This window comes from Cyrtonyx montezumae, unplaced genomic scaffold (assembly GCF_038088225.1).
Source record: "Cyrtonyx montezumae isolate F1298 unplaced genomic scaffold, pur_monq_1.0 scaffold_41, whole genome shotgun sequence".
Classification (NCBI taxonomy): Eukaryota; Metazoa; Chordata; class Aves; order Galliformes; family Odontophoridae; genus Cyrtonyx; species Cyrtonyx montezumae.
In genome coordinates, this window is record NW_027072047.1 from 2,461,363 (window position 1) to 2,486,079 (window position 24,717).

At 40.6% G+C, this 24,717-nt stretch overlaps 1 protein-coding gene across 2 annotated transcripts in view; it reads right to left on the reverse strand.

Moving 5' to 3' along the window:
* Positions 1-1,814: 1,814 nt before the first annotated feature.
* The window catches only part of ECPAS (Ecm29 proteasome adaptor and scaffold), a 58,298-nt gene continuing 35,395 nt past the window's right edge, over positions 1,815-24,717 (reverse strand). For both annotated transcript variants that reach the window (XM_065747071.1, XM_065747072.1), the window contains exons 22-49: positions 24,445-24,617; positions 23,847-23,948; positions 22,303-22,426; positions 21,107-21,252; positions 20,138-20,192; positions 19,301-19,415; positions 18,362-18,427; positions 17,992-18,109; positions 16,733-16,900; positions 15,802-15,881; positions 14,950-15,055; positions 13,940-13,987; positions 12,838-12,959; positions 11,524-11,674; positions 10,573-10,638; positions 8,743-8,832; positions 8,572-8,638; positions 7,726-7,817; positions 7,572-7,638; positions 7,139-7,330; positions 5,997-6,205; positions 5,366-5,409; positions 4,604-4,796; positions 3,859-4,003; positions 3,368-3,473; positions 3,127-3,215; positions 2,453-2,524; positions 1,815-2,098 (exon numbers count right to left, since the gene is read on the reverse strand). In XM_065747071.1, coding sequence (XP_065603143.1) covers positions 1,959-2,098; positions 2,453-2,524; positions 3,127-3,215; positions 3,368-3,473; positions 3,859-4,003; positions 4,604-4,796; positions 5,366-5,409; positions 5,997-6,205; positions 7,139-7,330; positions 7,572-7,638; positions 7,726-7,817; positions 8,572-8,638; positions 8,743-8,832; positions 10,573-10,638; positions 11,524-11,674; positions 12,838-12,959; positions 13,940-13,987; positions 14,950-15,055; positions 15,802-15,881; positions 16,733-16,900; positions 17,992-18,109; positions 18,362-18,427; positions 19,301-19,415; positions 20,138-20,192; positions 21,107-21,252; positions 22,303-22,426; positions 23,847-23,948; positions 24,445-24,617 — 3,146 coding nt within the window. In that variant the 3' untranslated portion in view covers positions 1,815-1,958. The remainder of the gene's footprint in view (positions 2,099-2,452; positions 2,525-3,126; positions 3,216-3,367; positions 3,474-3,858; positions 4,004-4,603; positions 4,797-5,365; positions 5,410-5,996; positions 6,206-7,138; positions 7,331-7,571; positions 7,639-7,725; positions 7,818-8,571; positions 8,639-8,742; positions 8,833-10,572; positions 10,639-11,523; positions 11,675-12,837; positions 12,960-13,939; positions 13,988-14,949; positions 15,056-15,801; positions 15,882-16,732; positions 16,901-17,991; positions 18,110-18,361; positions 18,428-19,300; positions 19,416-20,137; positions 20,193-21,106; positions 21,253-22,302; positions 22,427-23,846; positions 23,949-24,444; positions 24,618-24,717) is intronic.

Sequence of the window (24,717 nt, forward strand, 5' to 3'; positions counted from 1 at the left end):
TCACTCCAACCAAATATGAAAAAAAACAAACCCAAGTCAGGCAATGAACTGCTACAGCAAAGCATCACCGGTAATATCACCTAATACAAAATAAATGAGTGCTCATGACACTACATGTCATGGTAAGCAAATTCGTCAAGGCGCCGTAAAATGATTTGCCCAGGAGAGTTTTAAAATATACACTGTGCTCAATTAGTTCAACCTACACGTAAACAAAGAGCGGCTCCCTGCAACAAGGTGTAAATCAAAGTTATAGCACCAGCTCCCAGCACCAAGAAGTCACTCGCTGACCAGTCCTAGCGTACAATGCATTAGTGCTCGCTGAGGGTTCTGCTACACAACAGCCACAGTGGGACAGCTCCACCCATTGCTGCAGATCCTCTTACCAGGTGTGTACAAAAAAACAACTAAGAAAGTTCTTTCCCTTCCCACGGACAAAGCCAGACAACCGGGTCTTACAGCACCAGGAAACAAACACCAAGCGGGAAGTGGCACCTGAGGGAGAAGTAGGTACTGCAAACCCGATGCTGAACAGATGGACGTGGAGAGAAGGTGATGGCATCACAACTCTCGCCCCAACTCTCCAACTCTCTGAATGGAGCTTCACGGATTGTAGAAGAAACCAGCCTTCCTGTGCAGGAAATCACGGACATGGTGGCACACACAAGAATGATTTTATTTCACCATCAGCAAAGCATTTATCCCCAAAAAAACTGTACACGTAGGGCTGGTCAGGTTGTGGTGCAGTGCTAACTTTATGCAATAAAAAGTCTGTCGCTGTAGTGGTCAGGTTTGTTGTTCATCTGAGGAGGGCAACAAGGGACAGGCAGCATGGCCACATCATCAAATAGCAATTTTACTCCATGTAAATGCAGACAATCTTTCCTCTTAAGTGCAAATTAAAAGGTTTTTGCTAGAAACCAGCATGACTTGGGCTGCTGAGAAACAACGTACAACTCAATTCTTTACAAATATTGACAGTTCGAAATCATTACAGGTTTCCAAAGCAAGAACAGTTACAAACATGAAGGGGAAGAAACATTACCAATGTTAAAAAATTATCATTGCCAACTTCAAACACTCTTCAAAAACGTATCTAAGAAAAGATTGTTTTCCTATATATATATTTTTTCCTGCAGCTGAGGAGTGTCCATGCAAAACAATTTTGAGAAGAGCAGTGTTCCACCTGGGCACCAAAGAGGCCCAATTCTGTCCCACACAGCTCAGTAAAGTGCTCTCTTTTGCATCCTTTGAGGAAGGAAGTCCTCATTTAAAGTTTGGGAGGCCGAGGTTACAGCTGGGGAAGGCAAAGCCTCGGTCAATCCATTCTGAGGTCAGAGAAGAAGGAGAGAAGCTAACACTACCCTGCCTTTCATAGCTCACGGACAACAGGCCACAAGGGAGGAGCAAACAGGAGGAGCAGAGGTGGGTGCCAGATGAAACTCTGCCCCTGGAAGCTGCATTTAAGGCAGTCTTCAGAGGCAGTGTTTTGTTCTTTACAGGTAACGAACACTAGCTCTACTGCAGAGTCCCAAAGACACTGGGTAACAGAACTCCACACATGACATAAGTGAAAATCAAACACGCTTTTCACTTCCTGTGCTGGTGGTTTTTTTTTTTTTTAGTAATTGCTTTGAAGGACAAAGGGGATCTGAGTAACATTCTTTTGCTGATTTAAAGGAAAATAAAAGCATCTTGCCCTCGACATTTTTCATGTTGCACACTTAGAAACATTCTAGGGCAGATCGTTAAGAGGTATTTACTGACAAAAAGGTAACTAATTATAAGCTCAAAAGAGTAAAAGTAACATTAACGGGGAACAGAATTTAAGGCATTTTTTATTTTGGCCAGGAATGACACATGCTACAGAGTAATCTTCATTTTCCCACTTAGTTTTCAGACCACTGCACTTTTTCTGTTTGTTTTACATGGCACTTTGTAGTTTGTGTTTTTACAGTTTAGTTTAGATTTTCAAGTGTTTTCTTCAATATAAATGCCTTCTCCTGTAGCTCAGGTCTGCTGTCTGATGCCATGGTAGATAACGAGCGGATGAGGTGCTCTCTGCTTTCTGGTGTCAGGCTTTCCCATTGTTTAGACTCTGTGTAGATAGAGAATGACACCAGACATGAATACCAGTATGCCAAAAGTCCTCACCAACAGTTGCCATCCCCACATGGGCTGAAAGACCACTTGCTCACACATCACCCATGCTGACTATGTCTGGTCCAGCCTCAACAGACTACTGCAGATCCAACTTTATCCATAGTTGCTTCAAACCCTCTTCAAGTTTTCCCAGTCAACAAAGAGCTAACTGGGAAAAATCTAAGTCCTAATTCACCACTAAATCTCCCAGAACAGAAGGTAATTCCATTTCTCCTCTTCCAGGCTTCAAAACCATGTGCTTTTCTTTACCCAATAGCCATTCTCCCATGTGGCAAACACAAAGTCTCACCTTGCAGTCTGGTGAGCAGTAGCTGTATCACAGACAAAGCTTCTGTTCTGATGGACGTGTAGCTTTTGTTTTCTAAGGGATTTAAAAACAGCAACAATAAAAAAAAATACCACACAAAACCGAGCAAACTCAGAACCAAAGGGACACCGGCTGGACACAGAGCAGTCACCCCCATGGCCTGACTGCTCATAGCACAGCTCACTCACACCATCAGACTGCAGCACTACTCTGTCACAGCACCTCTGAATGGCAAAAGGTGACCACAGAGGGGCTAATGAGTCCTCTAAGTCCTGTATCACCCTCCCACTAACACAGGTCTACTGCTCCTTGCACAAGTTGGAACAGCAACAAGGTTCACGTAACTGCAGTTTGATCATAAACAACCTCTGTGCATCACAGACTCTTCCTTTGCTGTATTTTAAGGGCTGTAAATCATCTAGATTTTAACAAATAACATTAAGTGTTGGTATACAAGCACAAGAGGAATTAACATCCCTGGGCACAGCATCTTGTACTATGCCGTTTTCAGCAGCTACTACAGAGCAAGGTAGGATGACATGTTATCTCTAGCAGCCTATGCTTATTCTGCACTCTCTCCACTGGCCAACAACCAAAGGAGAAACGTAATAACACGCAATTCCTTATCAACCTTAAGCTGGGCAACATCCACTTACCTAAAGAGTGGGTGATAGATGAACAGGTTTCCAGCAGTATTTCTGTAAGGGCCTCAGGGTCAACGTGCTCCTCCTCGAACAGCACCAACCTGACAAACGTAGAAGCAGTCAAAACACTCTGTATCAGTAGGACAGAGATCTGCTCTACCTTCCTCTGAGAATCACTGAGCATCTTCAATGATGTACCAGTTTGAAGCAGCAAAGAAACATAATTGAAGTGAAAGGCAGAAAGAAGAATTACCTCTGAAAATAGGCATTCATTGCTTGCAGCACTTCAAGCTGCACTTTCCATGTGCTGAGTTTCAGATGGTCACACATTAACTTGCAGAACTCTTGGCGATAGCAACCTACAGAAAATTAAGGAATTGCTGTTGTGTTACCACAGGGAAAAGCAGAAGGAATCACTTCCTGCCTTGTCTCCTGCACATTCCCTATCTTGCATTCAAGTGACATCACCATAGCTTTGTAGCACAGGACCAAGTCAACACTCTACAATCAATAGTTCCTGAAATTTTCACCCACCAAGGCGGGGCATCACGCTCATTAAGAAGTCCTGGAAGATAAGCAGCTACTTTCTGGCCTGCTAATAAAAGCACCCTGTTTTTTTCCTATACATCCACAGATCTCCTCAAAAGCCTTTCCATGCCCAACGCAGTATCTAGGTGCCTCTCTCCTCCTCCCCCTCCTCCTCTGAAAGGGGCAGACTTCAGTGTTCAGACTCAGATGACTCACGCTGTGTCTCTGGGCTCCTTGGCCAGGCTTTGCCCAGGGTCTCGAAGGCACAGAGCAAGGACTCCATCTGCACCTCCCTCTCTCTTGCATCCTCATCTTCTTCATCGAGCTTTGGTAAACTTGCACCCACATTCTCAGCGGAGTTCTGCAGAGGTGGGGAAGGCATGACAGATAGGGAACAAGAGCATGCTGGCCACACACTTCAGTTCAACTAATCTTTACATACAGCCAGTGCATCCAGTCCCTGCACTCAGCCAGCATCCCCACAGAGAGAAGTATGACTCCCCCACCCTGGCTGCCAGCAGCTTCATAACCCAGAACCAGAGGCAACCTGTACATGGAAAGCCTCCAGGGACTCATATCCAAACAAATCCCTGTACTGAGAGCCTGACTCACAGAGGTGTAAAGCACTGCAAACGCTCAAGGGAAGCGCTTCATACAGCTTCCTAGGAGTGTCCTGCAGCCTGCAGAGCAGCCAGGAAATTAACTTCTAATACAGTACCAATGCAAAGCTGGATGTCATGGTACAGGTTCTCCCTAGAGGGTAACAGGGAGAATTTAAAATTTGGGAAGCACAGCGATAACCTTCCCAGGGCTCATGAACAGTCTGACAGTCAATTCTAACAAGGATTTAGCTAAGCCCTCCTCACACTGCCTTCTCTGCAGAAAAGTGGCATGCATTTAACGTCATCAGCCAGCCCATTGCTACTCGGTTGTTCTAAAATCTCAAAAGCTGAACCATCACCTTCTTTATCATGGGGAAGATGATATCTGCCAGCTCCTGGAACCGGTCTTCCTTCGTTGCTTGCAGCACTGCAGCCATGCAGCGTAGTGCTACCATCCTGTACTTCAGGTTCTCTTTCCGACACTCCTTCAGTACAGCCTGGACAACATCAGTGACACTGGGCTGGCCAGGCACCGACTTCTGCAGCTCTGCACTGCAACACAAATGCACACAGAGACCCATATCAGCCCCAAACACAACCTCTTCCAGAAATCACTAGCAATTTCCATGTTAAGGCATTGGGTTGCCTATCAACATTAATCAAATCTACATTCCTTTGCTCTTCTTCACTGTTACCCTGTTTGTTCTCTCCAGTTCTCCTTCCTGCCTTTCTATATGTATTTTCAATGTATTCTCCTTCTCCCTTCTTCTTCCTCTTTCCCTCTTTTCCCCTTTAAGGTGGCAATCCTTCCCCTTAGTGTCTTTTTTTCTTTTCTTTTCTTTTTAGCAATTCTGGCCTTTCAACATCCTTGTCTTTGCCCTAAATCAACTGTTAGCTCTGCAGGTCCTTGAGAAGCAAGGTCCCTCAGCCCTCACTAGTGACAACATTTAAGACAGAAGGAGTGGAGAGAAACTCCTCACGTCCTGATGAGAGACCATGATGCTGTTCAGAACTTGCAGAAGAGCAAGGAGACAGACTCTTCCATGCAACACAACCCTGTACAGCAACCTCCTTTATGACATATCAGGTCCCAAGAGTATCACTTTCTTCAAGATACTTACTTGCAGGCAGAAACGACACTGGTGATAGCCTTTAACAGCTCCTCCTGCAATGAGTAAAATAGTTACCACCGAGAAACACTCCATGGCCACACAGTGGGGTCCTGCTGAGCAAGCATGTCCTTTGCACTTTGACAGAAGTACTGGGGAAATACATCTGTGATACCAGCCAATGGAAGTAACATCTTGCACCTTGCACTTCCCCCATGCTCAAGCAGATGCTGCAGCAGCCTGAACTTCCCATCTGCACTTGAACAGCAGTGTTTTAAAGGGGCCTTGCAGCACCTCAGAGCACAAGCTAGTCCCCCTCAAGGCTAAATACGGTGCAGCAGAACTCTAATCTGCAAATGATACTAAACTGGGAGGAGCTGCTGACTCCTTCTGGGGTTGAGAGATGTTGCAGGGATATTGACAAATGGGAGAGCTGGGAAATCACCACTGACACAAGGATTAATTAGTGCTGGATTCTGCATCTGGGATGTGAAACTTCTGTAGTTACATTAAGGCAGGGAAAATACTAGTTTCCCTGAACCTGATTTCCCGCATGTGGTCCTCTGTAACAAAGAACACTGCACTTCCTGCTTCAAGAACAAGTGCTGGACAAACGTTCACAAGGTGACAGTTCGTTTTTTACCTTTCCAATCCATGTTCTTCCTGGCAGGCCCTGCAGCAGTGCAGAGAGCACTATTCCCAGATGTGGAGGTACAAGGGAGCTGGTCTGTTTGGCAATCGATGACATGGCAGCTGCTCCCTGGGCTTTCATCTTCCAGGACTGGGACTGCAGAGCCTTTTGTGTAATGGCTATCAGCTCCTGCATATACAGCCTGATGCCACCCTGAGTACCTGCATATCAAACAAAAGAAAATCATAGTTTTCCCCACAGAAATGAACAAAAATCTCATCTTAAAGAAAAAAATGGGGGAGTGGGCAATTAAAGATTCCCATGTTTGTTTGTTTGTTTCTTTTAACCCAGAAACTGTGTATCAGTAATGCCTAATTCAGGCAGTGCAGCAAAGAATTCTCCCAGGTTTATTGAAGATTGGTTCTGTTTTCTCAATAAATCTTCTTGCAAACAGAATCTTTAGATTTTTGTATCTACAGACACTATACATTGTATCAGTCAGCTTCTACGGAACATAACTTTTATTTCACCCTCAAGGAACAATAACTGGAAAACCCTTTTGCAGCCCCTTCTTTTTCCAGACTTCAAAAAACTATTCTGGTGACTAAGGCACCAGACCTGAAATCAAGTCAGAGAAAGAATGAGCAAAACCAATTCCACTATGCATTCAAGATCTTCCCCTAGAAAGCATGGCCAAACAGCCCTTGTGATTCTGACAGTACATTCACTGAAGTTAAAACCAGAGTTAAAACCACAGGCATCACCAGAAGACCAGAAAAGAAGTCCAGCACCAGAGGAAGGCTGAAGTTCCCTCAAATTCAGAGCATGCAGCAGTCCCTGAAGACTGTCATGGAAAGTTCCAAAGGTGTTCAGTTACACATAACATAAGGGTAGCATTACAGCATCATTAAGTGCTGCATGATCATAAAACAGTTCTCACTGTCTCTCTGTACCATCAAATATTGACAATTCTAATTATTTCAAACAACCACAGAGAAGTTAACCTGAGTTCTTACAGTACGTTTTCAGTATGGTAGGAAATGAAAATAAGTTTCCCACATCTCTTAGCAAGGTAACTTCCTGTTATCAAAATTTCCAAAAAGCACAGTACTTCACACCACTAGGAATATTTCACCCCTCAAAATGCAACTTACCAGGTACATTTTCCTGCCAAACTTCATTCCACAGAGTAGAGTCATCTTTTTCTCCTTTCTCTTCATCAGGAACCTCATGCATGCCAAGGAAAGCCAATGGCAGCACCTGTTTGGCATGGTTCTTCACTACATCTGGACTGTAGCGTCCCATAGCATGTACAGTTAAAGCACAGCCTGTCCTGTACACTGTCTCTGAAAGAGCAAAATAAACATGTTGTAACTAGAAGGAAAGCTTTTTTGTTTTTTTTGTTTTTTGTTTAGTTTGCAGTTTCATCTGCCTCTCAGTAGAGGGAAACACAGATCACAGTGCATGGGAATTACCCAGCTAGAAGGCTAGCATCACAATATAGAAATATTTCTCTACCAGCTTCTGTCAGCACCAAGAACTTTTTTTCTATATATTCTATAACTGAATATTCAAGAAGAAACATACCTTCCTTTTCCATGTACCAACTGCTGAGTTTGTGCAGTAGCTTTTCTGTGCTACTGTCCCGAGAAGTCTGTAACAAAATAGAGACTCAGACCACACAAACACTTGGAAATTAAAAAAAAAAACAACCCTAAAACTATCTCAAACCCCTACTCACCCGAACTAGATGCCCAATTGCAAAGGCAAAAGACTTCTGTATCACACTGTTGCGATCAATCAGGCCAGTAAGTAAAGCACTCATAAGTTTGCCTGTTGGAAGAGTTCACTTTGTCAGGTGTATCATCACATTTTTACTGCTGAGACAAAAATTAGAATGGCCTGTGTTTCACTGGATCACATTCTCACTCTTCACATGTTGTCTGCATTATGTATCTGTTTGTTCCATGTTTAATCAAGTGCACAGTACAACACAACTCTTGGTGGCAGCAAAGTTCAGCCAATGCTGATGTTTTGCCACCTTTAGCCTACTCAGCTTGACAGATAATGCTCCTCTGACATGAGCACCCTAGCTGATCAACTATTCAGATGTTCTCCTACTTTGCAGCAGAAAAGAGGCCTTCTTTGTATTGACAGTTCACAATAAATCTTTCTCTTTACATTGAGACTTAAGATCCACAGGACCTAACTCCCTCTTTATGGCTCTCCTGTAGCTCAGAGTGAAGAAACAAGTGCTTATTACAGCACTACACTAACTCAAGCATTGTGACTCCACTGTAAAAAGGTCTAGAGACAAATTTCCGTATGTTTCTCCTGGGCGCTAGGGAACTCACTCAGCTTTTCTCTTATCTCTTCCAGGTTGGTGATGTATCCAACATCCCATAGATCTAACCCACTATCTCTACCTCACACACAAAACAACTTCAAACAATTCTGAACAAAATACAACAACAACAAAAAAAAGGATCACTCCTGTGATAAAAATCAAAGGTGAGTAGGGAAGAAATGCTACCTACAAAGCAGCAATCAAAAACACTTAAAACCTGACACCAGAAATAAACCCTACCTGAATAAGGTGTTAGGTCCTGGGGACACTGTGTGGTTAGTGAGACAATTACACTGGCACAGCCTCCCTAGGAGATTGTGAGAGAAAACAAAAGATAAGAAAATGAAATAGCACCTGGTTACCACTGTTAATACTTGCTGAGGTACAGGTCCATTAAAATCCCATGCATACCTTTGTGCCAAGGCCTACTCCACTCTTTATTAGTTCACACAGACGAGGAACCAGCTCACCCAGGACAGAAACATCCAGGTACTGCAAGCTCTAGGAAAAGGGAAGGGGCAAAAAAAAAAAAAAAGTTAAAAAATGTGACATGCTTCAGCTGATCTGAAGGCACCATAATGCATCTTGTACCACATCCAGATTGTACTGTCCTGGCTCTGTGGAGAGGTGACCCTGCTGAAATTATTACACTCTATCTTTGTCAAAAGCTGAAAATAACACAGAAGCAAGAATTCATTTTGGACCAGAAAATAAGAGATTCAAAGGAGTGCCTATCTTAAGACAAAACCGAACATTTGCCTTGATTGCCTGAAAGCATGAAGCAGTAACATGGCCTAACAAAATGGCAATAGACAAGTTTTTAAACAGAAGGAGGCAAATGAAGAAAAAAGCCACAGAAATTTGAGAGATTTTACTGGTGTAACTTCTGATCACTTGTACATATGATGCCTGTGAGCAAACATGTCTCATGTTACCACCACACTGCAGAAATGTCTGCTGAGGGGAGATTCATACCCTAGCAAATTCAAGGACCATACGTTAATTCAAGTTAACATTCTCTGAGCTTCTAAGTCAAATTTCCTAACAATTTCCCCTACTTCCCAGTATGGTGAGGTGAGAAAGGAATAACCCATTGTATCACTTCCAAGGATATAACCCACCATTACCCAGTCAGCCCCATAACATATTGGAATAGTGGAGGTTGCTCACAAACAAGAACATTTTCAAGCTACTCCAGAGAAGATGCACCATCTTATCTGTTCCCTAACAAGCAATGACAGAACAGTGCAACTGTCTGGAGCAGAGAGAGGTATGGCCAGGAGGAGGGACAGCAGCAGCTGCTCCAGCTTGCAGGGCATCCATGAGTACACTTCTACATGGAATCTTTCATCCCCACCTAACCACTTCACACACTATTAATAGAGTACTACACCTGACACCAAAATGCAGCTCCCCCCTGGCACAGAGGCCCAACAGCCCCAAATGCTGTTACGTGCAGGAGATCTTGCTGTTGTTATTTTTCTGCAAGTGAAGAGAATAGCTCGTTGGCTGCACATCTCCTAAAGCTTGCCCAGTGCTCACACTCCCTTGGACACCTCATGTCCCTGGCTACATGAAGTGCCCAAGCAGAAAAAGGGGAGTCCTTTTCTTTAGAAATAGGTTGTTACAGAGTCCAGGAAGATTAAAGACCAAACCCTACAGCACAATGCCTGAGCACCAGCAGCAACCCATAGTGACAAACACCAGCTACAGACATTGCTTTCATTGTCACTGGCATTTTTTTCTCAACATCTCCAACATCTAAAGCACAGCCAGTGCCCAGGTGAGCTTATCTAAGGCAGCACAATGCAAGGACTAGGCAGCATTTGTGTTTGAAGAACAATGGCTATCATCAGCCTGAGGCTAGGAGAACTGCTTTTTTGCTAAACTGTAGGCCAGAAATGAAGAGAAATGGCAAAAAAAAAAAAAAAGCAGAATCAGCTGAGCTCCCATCCAAGGAAAAGCATTTGTAAGAACCCTTCTTCATCAAAGAGGACAGGTTCTCACATAGAAAAACATTCTGATTCCAAGTGAAGCCACAGCCATTTACAGCTGATGAAGAGCAAGCTGACACTATAGGACAAGACAAATCAGCATGTGAAAAAGATGAACAGCAGGCATCCACACATGGAGATAATAAAACAAAGCCTGAAGAGAAATTCTGTAAAAGCTCCTACTTTGATTCCCAGTCTTCTTCAACCACATATCTTAAACAGGAAACTTCCCAAATCAAACAATTACCATGTTAATGGTTTCCATCATGGGAGACGACTTGACAGCACCAAGTCTGGCACTATCCATTGCAGTCTACAGAAAAAAAAACATGAAAAAGAAAATGTTAATTCAACATGAAAACAGTGGGAAGGCTGACATGAGGTATAACACACTGTCTCTTAAACTCAAGCCAAAAATTCATTTCAGATGCATCCAGGCAAAATGTGATTACTTCTACAAACTGTGAATGTTCTCTTTTTCAGAGAGAGCTGAATGTTGTAGTTGGAGTACAGGACATAGTCTATGTAATTCTGATATGATGGACAGATAGAAATGGGGAAAAAAACATAAAAAAGACTTACTCTTTCTTATTTTTCACTACCTTCTAGTTGACAGAAGTTTGCTCCCTACCCCTTCCCACAATAAAAGCAGCTCAATTTGCTCCTGAACACTAAGGTATCAGTTACTTCCCCAGAAGGCTGTGACTGATTAACATGGTATGTTGAGATTGATTAAAAGGACACTGCTGAAAACACCCAGCTTCAGCCCGTACTGCTAGGGCATGCCTTCTAACTTATGTTACAAGAATTAGCCATACAATTAACCTCCTAGGAAAAGCAGTAGCAAAATCTGACAGTACAGGTACATTATTAGACTCTCTGCCTGTTTCACAGTTGCATATGGAGTTAAAGTGATGTTTAACAACACTTCCTACCAAGGTTGTTCTTCAGTTTGTGAAATATGTGGAATCTGGGGACTAAAACAAAAAAATCCCAACATTTCTTGTCCCACAAAAAAACCCTAAATCTGTTCATCCAGATTCCAGTGATTAAATTCTTTCAGTAACCCTTCAGGCAATCCACTTCACCTCTATCTCTCAATCTAATCTGCTACTTTCTGTTCACAAACAGAATAAATGAAACTTAAATCTTTGTTATTTCTTCTCCGTTGATAATTTCCATTAATAATTGCACTTACTTTCTCCTGATCTGTTGCACAGAGACTCAAGTAATTGAGGACCTGAGGCTCCAGTGCACTCAAGGCCTCCAGCAAGGCTGGGATAAGTTTTGGTGCATGAGGTTTCAACATAGATCCAGCACTTTTACTGATCTTCACAAGAGTGGTAATGCTAGAAGAAGAATAAAGGGAGAAATCAACACAGAAACATACTTTTTTTTTTTGTTGAAAAATCTCTGGCATACTTCAATGTAGTACCAAAACATGGCCAGTTCAGGTCATTGGTATGCCAATATACCTGCACCTATACACTGTTCTGATTAGGAAGTAGCAGACCTTAGCCCTGATACTCCAAGTGATTCTATTCTTTGCATGGAGATTGCTTATATTAGCCAGGGTATCACGAAGGGCAAAGAGTACTACAGACAATTATAGGAACAAGTAACACATTTCAAAAAAGGTTCTGAGCAAAGTCAGCCAAGAGAAATCAGTTGCCTCCTCCCAAGAAAAACATTACAACGATCTGTTCAGATCCCATTGGTCAGCCTGAAATTTTTAGATCTCTCAGGTTGCTTTTTGACAGTGTTTTCCAACCTTAAAAAGGATGAAAAAAGAAAGAAGAAAAATTCACTGTTTAGAGCTTTCTAACCTCTCTAGGTAATCATGATCAATAAAAAAGAATTGTTTCTGAGGAGACCAGCTGTGTTCTAGGTCTGAAGTAAACGAAGTAAACGAAATAAGGTTACAAAGCTACAAGCATGAGAATTCCCTACATTATCAAGAGACATCAAACCATTACATGGTATAACATGTATCTGAACAGTGTGACCAAGCACAGTGACATCTGCAATGCGTACTGTCATCACTAGACATGAAATAAGACCTGTCTTCTCCAGGAATTATCATGGTATTTTTTTGTTTGTTTGTTTACAAGTTGATGAGATGCCACTTCTAAAGGGTCAATAATCTCAAGCAGAAAAAAAAACACATCTGCAGATCACTTTGCCACTTGTACCAAGACAAAAGAACTCTCTTCTGAGCACTTAATCTGCACATCTGCAGAAAGGTGAGATATTTCAAGATCAAAATGTATAACTAGTTAATAATGTTGCCTCCATTTGTCTAAATAAGATGCTTCCAAAAATATACATACAGCTCCCAATTAGAACTCAGAGAGAAAAGGGTTCAATATGAAGGCTGTTTTGGGGAGAAATTCGTGACTTCGAACACAAGTTGGGAAAGACTACTAAGATCCTCTAGCCCAACCATCAACCCACTCCATACCCAAATCATATGCACCCTCAACCCAGCAAGCTTGCAGGATGCAAAACTGACCTGAGAGATCGGACTTCAGCAACTGTGCTGACTATTCCTTTATCTAGGAGGCAAGGGAGCAATACAGCTATTGTCCTCTGACCTGCAACTCCTTTGGAGGGATCACACATTTTCACACAAACCTGGAAACAGATGAGAATTGCTGTTGTATGTACATATAAATTTCCTGCTTGTATTTAATTATAACACCTTTTGAGTCAAACAAAAGAAGTCAACTGCAACTACAGAAATGTTCACAGTGAAACTCAAGCTCTGCTACGTATTCATTCTTCACTCTAGAAAGCATTCTGACACTAAACCATGTTCTTAAAGATGTTTCAGCTAGTCAGCTTCCAAAAAAGGCAAATTCAGGCCACACCTAAGAGTTGCTGATGTGCACCTGAACAGAGATGCACTAAATGACCTCTCAGCTCAGGACAGCCCCTCTCAGACACACAGACTCAACTGTTCCACGAGATCAGGCTGCAAATTCCATGTCACAGGAGATTCTGCAACTGTAACAACAGGGTGTTGGGACCAGATTACCACTTATGTCACTGAAATTTCAAGCTGTATACACTGCAAAAGTTAGCATTTCAAATCCAGTTCTTATAATCCGTTAACATTTCCACTGATTTGACCTTTTAGAAGAATATCAAACAGAACATAAAGTGATACGCAGACTATCCCTAAAACATTTTATCAGCAATTCTTATTAAAGTTCAGACTGGTTATTTCACATTAGGTTTTACTGGGCTTGGTCAGCTACATCTTACTGCAGTTACAAAATGTTTCTTTAAACCTCACTGCTGAGTGGGGAGAAGATGTGGAGGAAGAACCACCAATTCAGCATCTCCCTCCTACACGCAGCTTATTGCATTAACCTCGAACACTAAAACTCCAACAGTGTCAACAAAAGTAAGTAGCAGTGTGTGTTGGCCAAGCTTATTACAATTGCCTTTTAAGAGACTATTCTATTTATCACCCTGTCTTATATAGATGCTTCCTCAAGATGACAGGCTGCAGCAGAAAGGCCATTCCTGAAGAGATTAAAAGGAACAAATATTGTAGACATCCAGGACACATGTGTATCTGTGTACAAATCACAAGATGAGATTTTTACCTTGCTGAGGGTTTTTAAGGCTAGTTCTGCTGCCTTTCTCACAGACTCCTAAAAAAAAAAAAACAACAAATAACACTTTCACCAGTTTTATAGCTTCTATTAACAATGCACACTCATTGATAAGTATAACCCTAGTACTGTTAAGATTATATTCATGGCTGACACTTGGAAGCTTTCAAAGGAACTTCAAAACAGCAAGTAAACAGAAAAATCAGCACTGATCTGGAGGCACATGACCCCACTACCTAAGACTCTCACTATATACCTGCACTGATGAATTAACAAGTATTGAGCAAAACTCCTGTATACTGAAACACAACCACTGACATTGGTAACTTCTTTGGATGTCAGAAGAATTCTGTCCTGTCACAAGTAAACCTTCCCAAAGGCTGTTTTACAGGTAAAATTTAAGAATTCGTGTCCTGTGGACCCATTCCAGAAGGCAGCATACAAGTAGCTGTTTTGGAGGCTATTATATTTCATTAGCAATAAGGCAGAACATTCTGTGCCAGTTCGTTTAGGTGCCCCAGAACATTACTGAACACAGTGAATTTACTAGTATAAGAGTGAATTCCTGGTACACAGCACAGTTTGGGAAACAGTCCAGCCAGCCTTGCTTTAGCCGGAAAATCTGGATCCAGAGAAAACACAAGCTCAAGCACAGTCTCTGATTTTTTATCTGCAAGGTATTTAAGCACACAAGCTGTCCAAAATTAATGTTTCTATACTTGAGAATATACTTAGGAATTCTTTAGTATCCAGGAAAAAATGCTGAACCCTCATGAGTAAGGACAGCAGGAAGGAAAACTAATATTTAAAAACATGAGAAAAACACACAATTCATAAAAGAGCACAAAAATTTTAACAGCAAAGGGCCTGAACCTGCAGTCTGCTTAACACAGAACTCCCATTAGCTTCAACTTGATTTCTCAAAGAATCTCTTCTAAACACCTCATAGTTTGATCAGTACTTTCTGTTGAATGTTTCAGATCAATTAACAGTTCCATTACCTTAATGTCATCTTGCACTCTAAACAGAACTTCCCAGATTTCTGGAAGCTTGTCTATAATGTCATCCAAAGGCCTTCCTCTTAGTAGGTCATTCAGTGCAAGACAGCTGCAAACAAGGAATTTCATTTCCATCACATGGTATATTTCTTTGATAGGGGTATACACACATTTATAAATACAAATAAACATTAAAAAGAAAAACAGCACAACTGTTCTACATTTCTTATTTTCTCCAAACCCTAAATCTCTCTTAAAAAAATGTCTCCTTTTGCAGAGGAGACAAGCATCCAGCTAGACACATGAAATCTGAAACAAGCAACAGCTGTGAAAAAACAAAGGCTGCTGTGGTAAAAATTGCTGTTGAAAACTTTCCAGTTAGGATACTGTTTCAAATTTCTTTCCTCCAAGTACAGGATAAAAAAACAAACACAATGGTCTGAAGTCTGGGACTGAAATAAAATGGAAGTTTTCAAAACAGCATAGACATGAACTGATATAAATTAAAAAAAAAAAAAGTTTATTAAAAATGCTTTTCCAAGCAGTATTACTGCTGTCAAATATGTATATAGACAGACTACTAATATTTTCTAACATTAAGCAATTCTTCAGGCGCATGGACAGCCAAAAACGTTGTATGCAGAAAACTCCTCTGGGGAAAGTTGTTTAGTATTGCATGAAATAATAATTTTCTGTCTCAAAGAAACAAACAGCTTTAAGATTTTATCATACTTCAACAAGACCAGGGTCTATCCTGGAGGACACGTCCTCTTTCCCCACAGACTTCCTCAGGTTAACAGGTTTATGATAAAGAAAAGAGTTCAAAGAAAAGTCTGTTACTTTTGCTAGCATTACCTGGATTCCCTGATTCTCCACAGACTGCTGGTTAGGTTACTGACCAAATCGTCAAGAATTTCCTTCATATACTTATCAACCTATAATTAAAAAGAAAAGTATACAAATGAGACAAGCCCAGAATATGCATCTGTTGTGCATTCTGAAGAAAGATCCTAATGGACAATATTACATGACTTCAGCCGCAGCAGACGAACCACTGCTTGCCAGAGCTGACTCTGTGAAAGTTCTTCTGATTTTGCTTTAGAAGCGCACTTCACTGCGCTGCCTTAGGGCTTGGAGCTGCAACAGAGATAATGAAAAACAGCAGCTCTTCAGACCTTTCCAACAGAGCAGTTTAGATGCAGCACCAAACATGCATTACTGAACCAGTTGTACTCTGCCGAAGGATCAGAATCAATGACTTCACCCAAAGTTCAGCCTTGATAGGAAAAAGGATTTGCAAACCCACTTCCAATTCTTTCAGAGCCTGAGCAAGGGCATAGTGAGAAGTCACTTGTCCCTGAAACATGCCTGGGAGGAGATAAGTTCAAATTGATAGAGCAATCTCTTCCCATAGATCTCGTCCCACTTCAGAACTAAGGAACCACATTTAAATGTTCTTGCTCTAAGGGATGTATTTTCAACTACAATGATTTCAAGAACTTTTCATATGCAATATCAAATCAATATCACGGTGAGTAAAGACTCCACATGCAGGCTAAAGTCAGTTCAACTTTTACATTGGCCACATAGTCTACAGTATCCTCTCACAATCAAGAGGCAACACAAAGCCTGCATGCATTCTCCACCTCATCCTTAGAGTCAACCACATCTTCCTTGAGGACAATGCCTAACCCCCACATTTCCTAAGATAAAGCTTTCCCATAAGGATCTTTGAAACACTCTAGAGTTAGCAGGAACTCACCACTGTAGTTCACAGCACACTCACCATCGATTTGTCAGTGACCAAGGTGTTCCAAATGCTGGTCATTGCTTGACGAATGCCCAGGTTGGGGTCAAACTGGTAACGGTAAAGCCGGGGAAGAAGCTGGGGCAAAAATGGAGCCAGCTGCTCTCCAGCCTTGGCAGCTATCACATTGAAACCAAAAGCTGCTCCCTGAAATGATGACAGAAGAACATCTGGTTAAAACATTTATTCACCCACTCCATTATTGCTCCTGGGCACACCACTGTCATTGGCAAAGCTGACTGACAGTCTAGATAACAAGAAGAAAAGGACAAAAGCAGAACCAGTACGATATATCAAGCCCTCCCCACCCCATACCCTCCAACTTTTATTTCAAGATATCACTTGATACCCTTTTCCAAAGTTGTGGTGGAAAATTACAACTGTAAGTATTTGACAATAGTTTTTTTTCCAAATAAGCTCTCCCTGAAGAAAGGACACTGCTTCCCTTCAACTCCTCTGCGTTCCTAAGACCTAGCATAACTTAGAAACCTAAAAATTAAAAATAAAACAAATCTATCTTAACCAGGAAACTTAAATTTCTGAGGATTACTGGTTTGCATGTGACCTTATTTACTTTAAACTCAAGTGTTCTTTCATAGTTTTTGCCAGCACAGTGGAACTGATGCTTACCCACCAAGCACCGTGGAATTTAGTAGGATAGCTCGAAAAGAAGCTTCTCAAAACAGTACAGTGACAGCCTCTGGTTGACTTATTCTATGTTTCCTGACTTGCCATGTCAAAAGCTGCCACTCAAAACCTCAGTTATAGAATTTCACAGGATAGGATGTACTGTCTGTGTCACAGTCAAGAAAAGACAAACTCACAGACAGGACTGCTGCCATGATATGCAAAGAACCACCTAGCAAGATCCAGCAAAGCTTGCTCCACTTCATTTTTCAACAGATATGCCCCAGTGTTGAGTAAGGGAAGTCTCACTGTCCAAACACATTAAGATCTCGCTTTTGAACACTCAAAAAACAAAAGAGAAAGGATCACAGCCAGTTCATAGTGATACACGCTGATAAAGCCTGAGATACCAATGATATGTTGTAAGAACTTCAAGTAATCTAAATTTGTTTCTCATGCTGATTAATTTGTACTGAACAAGTCACCAAAGCACCAAGACGTGGCCTTCACATGCAGTTATTTATGGATCACAGAACTGCTGTGAGAGAAATGCAGTCACTGTTTCTACAGTTCACAGAAGGAATAGAAGTGGTAAGAAAGCAGTAAATTACCTTTCGAGAATTCCACATGGCATGATGGTTGGCCAGATTCATGAATTTATACACCAGGTCTGGCTGACTGAGATCACTAGCCAGTGAACAAAGTTCTTTGTATGTAGAAAGACCTTGACTTTGAAAAGCAGAAGAGAAATCAGTTATTTTTAGGGAAACAGTTACTTTTATCTAAACAAATACCATAGTAGTTAACACTACACTCAAAGCACTGCCTAAAGCAGAGAGAGAGAAGTGAATAGTCCTGTCTGTTCTACAATAAAATAGTTATAGTAACATAAAGAGTATGAAGTAATAAGAAAATAATCTAGGGAACAGATTTACAAGCAAGACAAGCACTATGTTCATTGACCACTGTCAGTAAACTTACCCATCTGGGGTTTTGCTCAAGCCACCCTGAAACACCACAGTTTCTCCAGTCATCTCATGTTTGGTTCTGTCGGAAAAAAGATCCAACATTAGCTCTACCAAATTCTATCCTTGAATGTAGTACACGCTATTTAAATGAATTTGTTTCTCTTTATATTCAGTAAATTCCCATCCTTTCACTTCCAGACCCATAAGAAAAACAAACAAATAAATAAATCAACCAAAGAAAAAGAACAATATATCATGTGAGACACGGCAGAAAGTTAGGGCTTTGCTGTATAGTCAGAAGCCAAGTCAAAACACTGAATGATGGCTTATTTCAGACCAGATGCAAGCTGCATCAATAGAAAGCACATGTGTACTTCAGGATGAAAGAACAAAATGTTTCCACACATCTGATCTCCTCCTGTTCACCAATAATGAATCCCCCACACTTGCAGATTATGTTTTTGTCACCAAGTCAGAAAGGAGAAGGCTGTTAAGGAGCACATTCAACTCAGAATAAACATGATTAACAGACAGTACTGCAAAACCACAATTTTTTGCACTGAAGTAGACATGTGACTATTAACAATTATCCTCAGCAACATGTATGTTTCAGACAGAAGCAACACTGGTACTGTTCAGAGTTGCTGCAGGAGCTCACTTTGCAATTACACAGTGCAGCAGTACGAAATCTAACTAAACCCAAACTGATTTAAACTGCTTGAATCAGGACTAAATCATTATTCGGTAACTTTGTTGAATTCAGAATGGAACAAAACTGGAATAGCTTCACTCACAATAAACTCAGGCTGAATGAAGAAATATCTCAGTTTGACAGCCTGGCAGTATGTGCACAGCAGCCCCCCTGGGCACAAAGCATCTCTCTCACAAAAAAGAGCACATTTTCATCCCCATCAGATACGTAGCTTAGAGTACTCTCCAAGTTGCATCCTACCTTTTCCCAGTCATAAGGGTATCAACAAGCATGGTGACGAGCTCTTGCTGATCCTGCTCACTTCCTAGTTCATATATCAGCCCAAGACCTTTTGAAGCAACATCTTGACTAAGCTCTGCAAGATATTTCACAAAGTGAAATTAATCATGTGACTAGTAATAAACAAATTTCCACCACAAGATCCAACAAAAAAAAAGATCACGATTAAGAAACAAAAGTTGTGTGCTGCAGTCTGTGGACTGGCTCTCCATTTTAAAACAGATCTAGTCAGGCAAGATAAGCTTTGGATTCTGAAAAAAGCAACTTGCTCCTGCTCCATAAATTAAGTGACATTTTCATATTAATATTGTCACCAGTGCTTTTGAAATAGTTGAGAGCACTCTAATTGCTACCATTATTCAGACATGCTACAGGCCCCTGGAACTAAAGTTCAACAAACAGTCCCTTCTTTAACTTTGGTGAGCTCTGTGGTTAGTCCACTGGATGCCACTGCTGGACATACAAGTCAAACATTTTTAGTTCAAAGACAGCTTAGAGTTTCTGTCCAAGAAATCTGTGATACTTCTGCTCAAAGCAAAGCAGAAGCAGCAAACTGAACAGCTTTTGTTATTACAGCCTGCAGAAGGAAATGCAGAAGTATATTTATACACTGCTTCTAATTTCTACAAGATCTACAAAATAGAATTTCTGAAGTAACAGAAGCGATTAATGTTTTTTTTACAGACATATTTTAATGTTCACTGACAGAGAGGGTGAAGGTGAGTTTCTGCCTTCTGAAGAGTCTTTTTGTATTTTTAAGACCTCACTAGAAGACAAAACTGTTGCAGTAGTACTTACCATCACTATCTGACAGAACTGAAACGAATGCACTTTGAATATCCTTGAGGCGAGACTAAAATATGAGAAAGAAGGGTATTATTTTAATTTCAGGTTTATTATCCTTTGTCTGGTCTCAAGGCAGTCCTTAACAGGTAAACAGAGGGGGCCATTTCAATAGGTGAGATAGGGTTCCCTCTGTCCATTTGAGCTACAACTATTATGAAGTGTCATCCTTTCAGATTGGTAAGCAGCTGTCTGGCTGTCATTCACAGAATGTAAGTTATTTGCCCAGCACCTTTTTATAGGTACCACGTTATTAGTAAACCACACTATTTTTTTCTTTACTTAATACGTAGCAGTAATGTGTCACAAATGAGGCTTCATCTAGGCAAGGGACATCAGCAAACTAAAGGATTTAGCTACTCCCACAGTATATACTTTTAGATCAGTGAAATATCATAGTACCTTCATGTAGGAAAGGATGTTTTGGTTGCTTTAACACTTTGTGACTCCCATCACAGACAAGCACTCCAAGTGTAAGATTTTTCAAACCACAATGAAAAATACCAAGTACGTAAAACATATGACTTCTGCTAGGTAACAAAGTTGTGATGAATTCTGTGAAACAGGTAGTGCAAGAAAAAACACCTAGCTCCTTGATGATTTCTTCTCTGAAACCTCTTTTTAGTATTTTTCAAAAAGAAATCCTAATAACTAATAATAAGGGGAAAGATGAACTGGCACATCATCTTATGAAATGGATTTACACTGTGCATACTCTAACTTGTTCATCTGACAGTTACAATGTTCCCCAACTAAGAGAAGATAAGTCATGTCTCAAAAAAACCTCAGTAAGGACTGCAGCAGCCCTGGGGATAAATGAAAGTGAACAGAAAAGGACAGACAGGGAAAGAAATAGACAGAAAGGAAGAAAGCAGCAAAAACAGAGACAAGGAGCGAATTTCAAGAAAGGGACATATTCCTTACCTTAATTGCTTTGTGTGTACTCAGCTTCTTCACCATTGACAGAAGCCAGATGCAAGCTGCTTGCCTAACATGTGGGTTGGGGCTGACAATGTGCTTGTTCAAAATTATGTCTAGGACCCAGGGAACCACATCATTTACTTTCAGATCTATATGAAGGAAAGGTACATGGGAAGGAGGAAATTTGCAGTCAGCTATGCATTTTTTATTACCATACAACATGTAGCAGCAATGTAAAAATATATGCTCACGTGAGTAATCAGATGACACCTTATCCTCTGCTTATTTTGTAAAAAAAAATGTACAGTGTAGTTTTTGGGAAACTGTTTCTCCTAAAAGAAATTCTGACGAGAGCTCTCCTAACCACCCATGATAATGCTTGTGGCCCACAGGAGTATTAGCATTCATAACTATTCATAGTATATATATACTAGTATTAGTATTCATAACTATTCATACTGTGTACAGTTCACTGCACTATCTTCTTTGTTTCTTTAGTGTGCGTGTGTTCAGATTCAAAAATCCTGGAGCAAAAGCAGGATTTTGTTATGCCCTACTCTGAACATGCTCAGCTTTGTGTTCACTTGAGGTCTAACACACCATCCCAACATTAAAACATAAGTTTTCAGGTCTAAGACTGACCTGAACAGTGGTTTGGTTCAGAGGCAGCATTTTGCCAAGCTTGTATTTCAACTGACACTGAATCTCAGCCCCTAAACTGTTCTATCTATTGCATCTAACTGTCACCTCACAGTAACAGCCCAAGCTGTTGGAAAAGGACTTGCAATTTATTCTTATAATCATATTGCCCAGTGCAATCTTCAAAATGCAATTTTTAATAGTTTAGGTTAAATGTGAAGCTAACTCAACAATGGAAACCAAAATGGAAAAAAATAAAGAAATGCAGTGTCAAGTGACAATGAGCTAGATTTCACAAAGAAGCTATTTAAAAGATCACATGAAATAACTTATTTTATCAAACCCATCAGATATTACAGCTACCCTTTGAGTAGATAAGACTTGAAGAGGTGAAACAACTTGCTTACAACTCATTATTGCAGAACAAAGATCAAAGTGCAGTGTAAAATGTCTCTTTAATTACTAATAATCCAAGACCACAGATAGAGCCAGTGTTATTAATCTCACAGTTGTGAGATTTCACATTTCTCAACACAGTCCCCTGCATAAGGAAGGCGTACCTGGGGCAGGGATATATTCCTCTTCTGTGACTGTCCATGCATCTCGTGCAGTCACTGAGCTGGTTCCTACAGCAGCACTTGTAATAGCTTCACCCACAGTAAACTGCAGTTCTATTTGTCTGGCCTGAGAAACACAATAGAGTCTCACTGTCTATTGACTAAATGAACAGCAAAAGTTCTGGAATTTATTCCAAAAACCCACAGCCTATTACTCAGTCCAATACTCAGCACTTATTTAAATATCACACTTTTGGTGATCTTCTAAGACTGTCTAGTGACTTAGATCCCTTGGAACTGATGAAAGCAGTGCTGATGTCAAATACTTTAAAATGAATGGTAAAGAGTTAAAGCAAAGAATTTGACAGTCTCTACATAAAAGAACAACCAGAAAAAGCATAAGGGATAGGATCAAAACAAAATTTAAACAAGATCACCAGTCATTAACAAAAACTACTGTGACTCTAAGAGATTTTTAACATTTTTTTTTTCCCACATGAAAACAGTTCAGCCAATATTTTGCTTTGGTTCTCTGTCCTCCTTCCACTATGTTCCTAAGTCCTGAGGAACAGAATGCATAGAATTCTGCCATTTTTTGTCAGTCTTTGTGGTGAATCTTCAAGAATTGATCACCATACCTGCTGAGTACCACTGGTCTCCTTCCTCTCTGGAAGTACAAAACGCTCACGTAACTTAGACAAGCATGTCTTTAGCTTCCTACAATCTAAGATAAACTGTTTTTCAGTTGTTTTTTTTTTGTTTTCCCCTTCAAGTATGTATTTTTTTAAATGAAGCTGTAATGTCCCTGAGCTGTTCCAGGACATAAATACAACACTCAAAAACGTGACTTTGTAAATGTGTACACAATGTTCTTACTATTCCTGCCTGTTTGATCACATCAGACTGGAGGGGCCTATAAATTCAGCCTGTTTGATACTCAATAGATGCTTTCACAGTGCTGAATTCTATGCAAGTATGAACAAGGAAGAAATATAAAAACAAGCTGTAAAGAAAGACACTAAAAATCTCCCTGACTTCTAATTTTGCAGTCTGGCATACCAAAATATGTCTAGCAGCTCTGTAGTACTGTGAAAGAACATAGTAGTGAATGGTAGACCTAGACTGACAACAGATCTTCCTATAAATAAAGCTTCTAATTCAAGTGAGTTACACCAGCGGATGTACTTCTGATGAAAAAGAACATGTATTTATATTACAGCCTTGTAGCATATGCTTGAATGCCAAAATACAGACTTACTAAAAGCTTTTAACATTTTATGTGTAAAGGCAGTCCCCTTGAACCAGGGACACATACTTCACCTCAAAGACTGGGGCACAAGCCTCAACAGGCAAGCCTTTAAACTGTGGCATAAAACATTTCAGAATTTAAGTGCCTCAAACCTATTTTGGCTCACTACTTCATGCCAGCTTTAACGAAGTTAGAAGCACTACAGATGACAGCTACTTTGTAAACCTGGCTCCAGAACACAGAGAAAAACATTTGAACAGAAATGCTTATGAAAAACAATATATTGCTAGTTTCTCACCTCTACGGAATCCATTAAACCTTGAAGCAGTAGCTTTTGGTGGGGAAAATCTCCATCTCCCACAGGAAAGTAACCCAACGTTTGTATTGCTCGTTCCTTCATCTTAAATACAAAGAAAACAACAACAGTCAGGTTATCCTCCTGTAAGTCCAGAATATACATTTTCAAACCTCTCCTTCCCACCTTCTTGCTGTTTCACTTACAGTACCTGCAGTCATACATGCAATAGACTTATTAGTCAATTATTGCTTCACTCTTCCAAAACAGTTTTCCAAATGACATAAAGCAAAATAAATGTCGTGTTACATTTGATAGTTATTCTCCAGAAGATATTCCTATTTTCCTTGAATTAAAATTATCCCTTTTAATAATTTTCATCACATGGGCTCCTACTTGGGAGAAGAGGAAGAACACACAAACAACTGCTAGGGAACACCAGACACTCTGAAAACGCTTACTCCAAATCCGATCACTACAGACAACAATTAGTCCTAGTCCAAACAGGTTCAATAGTAACTTCTTTAAAAAACAAGGTGAGTTGGACAGGTAATACACTTCAGAAATCAAAAGGAACCATAATAATGTTACAAAATCTTGCCTTATTTGTTTCCTTGCTGGAATGGATTCGCGCCAGTAAGCTTTCAACAAGTTGGAGCTTTGTAAATCCTGCGCCTTCACTGGGGATTGGCAAGGGGCCATTTCTGCCAATCTCCCCAAGAGCTGTGCAAGCAGCCACCACAAGGAAGGAAGAGGTGCTGTCCAGAAAAGAACCTACAGGAGAAAGTAAACAGGATTACCTGGATCTTGTTTTATTATCTAACAAAAGGTAAGCAAGTACCAAGGTGTGTTTATTTCTGTTACAGCTGGTAGG